General features: G+C 42.5%; 1 protein-coding gene across 1 annotated transcript in view; it reads left to right on the top strand.

The window, feature by feature from the left end:
• Nucleotides 1-1,075: 1,075 nt before the first annotated feature.
• The window catches only part of SPINK7 (serine peptidase inhibitor Kazal type 7), a 5,438-nt gene continuing 1,314 nt past the window's right edge, over nt 1,076-5,199 (top strand). Inside the window, exons 1-3 of the mRNA XM_004697074.2 lie at nt 1,076-1,136; nt 2,466-2,491; nt 4,416-4,540. Coding sequence (XP_004697131.1) covers nt 1,076-1,136; nt 2,466-2,491; nt 4,416-4,540 — 212 coding nt within the window. The remainder of the gene's footprint in view (nt 1,137-2,465; nt 2,492-4,415; nt 4,541-5,199) is intronic.

Genomic DNA, 5,199 nt, shown 5'->3' with positions numbered 1-5,199 from the left:
TCCTAAAGAAAAAGGCCTGATGATGCACACTACTCGAAACCCTACGAAGCAGTTCTCCACTGTCTCATGGGGTTACTTTGAGTCCGAAAGGGCTCGGTGGCACCCAGCAGCAACCTTCCTGGTGGCTAATAGCCAGTCCTACTGCGCAGGTGATTGGATTATGGCTCTGAGCCAGTCTCTGTGCTGTTGCCTATCGTGTGCCTTGGAGTCTTCAGAGGGCAGGGTAAGATTTCATGCAACTGCTTGAATTGGGTGAGACCACATGATGGGTCTGACCAGTGAGTTGTAAGAAATGACAGGGGCATCACATCTAAGGCAGATCAATTAACTGATGAAAAAAGCAACCCTGAAGGGTGCGTTTCCACGTCACTTGGTAACTGACAATGCTCTCAACCATGACCATTGACTTGGGAAGATAATGGGAGGGCAATGCATCACTCTCGCCAGGCCACCATGCATGTAAAGCTTCCGTAAGAACTAGACATGTGAACTTCTTGAAGTCACAGAAATCTTGGGGTTATATGTTACCACAATATACGCAAGCTTTCCTGATTAATACAGACTCACACCTATAAATAACTTACTCAGGGTGATGAAGCTGGAAAATGTCAAAATGTCAAAAGTATCCTGTAAAAGTTCTTCTACAAGCCTAACAAATGCTAAGATTACTGTTCCTTCCTTTAGGGCCCCACAGGTTCATTTCCCCAAAAGCCAAATATGGTTTTTGGTATAATAAACAAAAATTAAAATTAAAGGAGCAGTATGTAATCTCTTCTTCTATAAGAAGTTTGGAATTCCAAGTGGCAGTCCCCACCTGTGGGGCAGACAGAAAAAGATTTGACACTCACCTCGAATAATCAAATTGGTCAGATTGGAATTAGCAAATAAGCAACAAGGACTGTAACAACATCTCCCAAGGTGTGACAGTGGGTGTCAAGATTCTCTCAGGGCAATACTGACTCCAGATGACCTCACAGGAAAGGCGGAGCACAAAACTTGGCATAAAAGCATTGCTTCTCTCCTACATCTTAGGGCTGACTCTCTGAGCATCCTCTGCACCACGTCCATCTCCACGATGAAGCTCCTGGGGAGTCTCCTTCTCCTCTGTACAGTGGCCCATTTCTGCAGCAGGGCAGGTGAGTAAAGCCGCCTGGAGAAACAGACTCCCGCCTGGTTTCCCCATGCGTCCAAATCATCTGTGTGCTTAGGTGAACTTAAAGTGCATTCCTTTGTGATAGAAAGTGCTCTTCCCTGGGAAGGGGGGATCTTTGAATGCAGCTAGAGTTGGGGGACTTAGGGGTGAGGATCTTCCGCTTTAAATTCTGATTCCCATCCACGGAAAGTTTTCAATTATGCAATTTCTTCTCACCTCTACCAATGTATAATAACTATGGAATTAGTAGGTGTTCTTAGATAACTATTCTTCACTGCAGAAAGTTTGAGATGTCTTCCAGGTAATACAGGAAGATCAAAGTAAAACACAGTTTTCCAAAGGCCACCCAGTCATTTTGATTCATAGCAACCCTATAGGACAGGGTTGAACTGCCCTTGTGGGTTTCTGAGGCTGTGAATCTTTCACAGAAGTAGAAAGTCTCATCTCTATCCAGAGTTCCAAAGGTCAGGCATCTACTCTTTTATATGTTAAAGTAATAATTAAAACAAGACATTAGAGGTGTTGAATTACATCCCTTTAGATCAATTAAGCACTGACATAAAGTAGGTTTTAACTCCTAGTGACTCTCTAGGGCAGAGGAGAACTGGTCCCTTGGGACTGAGAGACTAAATCTTTCAGGGAAATCTTATCTCTTTTCCACAGACAAAGTGGTGAGTTTGAACCGCCAACCTTGCCGTTAGCAGCCCAACACTTCACCTACTATACTACCAGGGAATCATTTATCTCAGTTCCAAAAATACTCAACTAATTCACTGCCATTGTGTCCATTCTGACTCCTCGTGACCCCCTAAGACAGGGTAGAACTGCCCCTGTGGGTCTCCCAGACTGGGATTCTTTACGTCTTTTCAGAGGTAGAAAAGTTGGTCTCCACTCAAGTTGCAACTAGCAGTTTCAAACTGCTAACCTTCTTAGCAGTCCAGCATATAACCACTACAGCACCAGGGCTCCTTTATCTCAATTAGCAGAGAAAAACTGTCAAAGATGGCGTTTCAGACTAGGAGTGGTGACTGCAGTACTATCGTTATGTGAGTTGGAATCATTGTAAAGACACTCAGAGAGTGGCCCTGTCAATAAAGGGAGAAACTAGAGTAATGGGCTTGCCTATGCTGAAGAGGTTATCTGGCATAATTGTCTCATTGAAATGTTTTCTCAGCCAACAACTGAGACTTTGTATAAGGATCGTAAGTATGTTAAGACTTAGTGGCCCAGAAAATAAAAGTCTAAATATAGGTCCAAATTTACATTAGTTAATCAGAAGTCAGTTTTTCTCACTTGTGCATTTCTCTTTCAGAAGCTGCCAGTGTATCTTCAACAATGGTAAGTATACATTGAGTGGCATTTTTATTCCCATTGACAGTCATTTAATCAACAAAATACTTATGATACATATAGCTAAAATTAACTTAGTGGGTTTGGAAGGGGATTAAGGAAATCTGACACATGACACAACATCTGTTGTCTAGAAGGAAGTTAAAACTACTATAAATATAGCTGTATATATGTTTGTCTGCTAACCACACAGTCAGCAGTTTGAAACCACCCGCAAATCTGCCTGAGAAAGCTACCCCCTCAAACAAAAACAATCTTGGAAACCCACAGGGAGTCACTTGGAATCAGCAATAACTCTATCGAAGCAAGATTGGTTTTGGGATCTGTTTCATAGATGATTCCAGTGTTAAAGGAAAGACAGGCTACTTCAAACTGAGAAGGTGCTGAACTCTTTGTGGAAGGGACAACCTGAGAGAATAGAGCAGAGTTTCTTTGGTTAATTACACAGACTTTGTATTCAAATATAAGCTCTACTATTTATTAGAATTTGCCTAGTATATGTTATGTCTTTCAATGCCTGAATTTCCCCTCATTTGTAAATATGAATAATTGTAGGTCCTACTCTATTTGGTTGTTATAAAGATAACAATAAAAAATCCATGGTGTCAATAATGACTGAAAACACAGAGTGTAATCAATTCACTGAATTATACATGTAGAAGTTGTTGAATTGGAGATTGTTTTGTTGCATATATTTTTGCCACAATTTAAAAAATACACAAATAACAATAAGTACAAGGAAGAAGAAAATATTCTAAAGTTGATTTGGTGATGATTGTACTTCTTGATATGATTGAACTATTAAATGGTATATGTGAATGAAGTGTCAACAAAACTGTTAAAGAAAAAAAATACATGTCACAAAAATATCCTGACCCTCACAAGGTGTTGAAGGGATCAGGTATCAGGCATCATCAGAAAAAAAATCATATCATTGTGAGTAAGAGGAAGTGTGAGTGGAGACTCAAAGCCCATCTGTAGGCAATTGGACATCCCCTTCAGGAAGGGTCTTGGGGAGGAGATGAGCCAGTCAGGGATCAGTGTAGCAATGATCAAACATACAGCTTTACTCTAGTTCCTAAATGCTTCCTCCCCCCCACTATCATGATCCCAATTCTAGCAAGTCTGGCTAGACCAGAGGACGTACACTGGTACAGATAGAAACTGGAAACACAGGGAATCCAGGGTGGATGATCCCTTCAGAACCAGTTGGTGAGAGTGGTGATACCGGGAGGGTAGAGGGAGGTTGGGTTGGAAAGGGGAAACCGATTACAAGGATCTACATATAACCTCCTCCCTGAGGGAAGGACAACAGAAAAGTGGGTGAAGGGAGACGTCAGATAGTGTAAGACATAACAAAATAACAATTTATAAATTATCAAGGGTTCATGAGGGAGGGGGGAGCAGGGGGCGGGGGGGCGCTGAGGACTTGATGCCAGGGGCTTAAGTGGAGAGCAAATGTTTTGAGAATGATGAGGGCAATGAATGTACAAATGTGCTTTACACAATTGATGTATGATGGATTGTGATAAGAGTTGTATGAGCCCCTAATAAAATGATTTTTAAAAATCCTGGTCCAAAAATACAGAATAATTTTAGAGTGCAGTAGTAATAATAGAGCTAGTGGTAGCAGCAGTGGTAATGTTACATGCTACAGTAGAAATAAAATTAGTGTAGCACATTTATAAAAATGCCTGCTGCGGGTGAGGAAGCAGTTAATACGCACAGCCAGGAGGCAGTGTTGTTTGTATAAAGAATATGGTAGAAGTACTGAAGGAATTAGTCACAACAGCTTCAGAATATCTGAGCTGGGACTCCCGGGAGAGCAGTTTTGCTCTCTGACCAACAGAGGTCAGAAGAGGCTGACTTGGGGGCTGGGTGGAAGCAAGCCCTTCTCTTGTTTCGGTCTCAGGTGGACTGCAGCATTTATAAGAAGTACCCCGTAGTGGCCATCCCCTGCCCCATTACGTACCTGCCTGTCTGCGGCTCTGACTACATAACCTATGGGAATGGATGCCACCTGTGTACCGAGATCTTGTGAGTACAGAAAAAGGAAGCTGGATCCCGTGTCCTCCACTAACAGTCCCTCCTCTTTCCAGGATGCATTTGTTCATATTTCACATAAATTCTACTCCAACTCACCCAGCAGGTGCTGTTGGGAGAGAAAACGGAATGTCTCACGTCAGGTCAGGGTTGGACCCAAGCTGTCCAGCAGGGTGGATAGGTTCCATTCCATCACAAAAACTCCAATTCCCAGTTGCAAGAACCCAGCAAGACCGTGAGCTTATTATTCAAACCATTGTCCCTGGAGTCCACAGATTCTGTAAAGGCATACTGAAAATCTCCACATATGGGGTGATCCCTAGCCCCAACTTCAGCTTTTGGCTCTTCTAAATTGCAGAATGCTATGCAATATGTTGAGAAGGCCTGCTTGTGTAGTGGTTATGCCTTTGGGCTGCTAATGTCAGGGGCAGCAGTTTAAAGCCACTCTGCAGGAAGAAAACAAGGCTTTCTACTCCCGTAAAGAATTACACAGTGTTGGAAACCCACATAGGGTTGTCCTATAGGGTTGCCATGGGTTGGAATCAACCCACTGGAAGTGAGTTTTTTATGCAATATCTTATTTAAAGAAAGATCTTGAGATTTCCCTTCCCTTTCTCTGCCCCCTTCTCTCTCTCTCTCTCTCTCTCTCTCTC

The sequence above is a fragment of the Echinops telfairi genome, unplaced genomic scaffold (genome assembly GCF_000313985.2).
Source record: "Echinops telfairi isolate 266 unplaced genomic scaffold, ASM31398v2 ScPeMD7_7469;HRSCAF=8507_0, whole genome shotgun sequence".
Lineage (NCBI taxonomy): Eukaryota > Metazoa > Chordata > Mammalia > Afrosoricida > Tenrecidae > Echinops > Echinops telfairi.
Note: the sequence above shows the minus strand (reverse complement) of the source record. Positions and strands in the feature narration are given on the sequence as shown.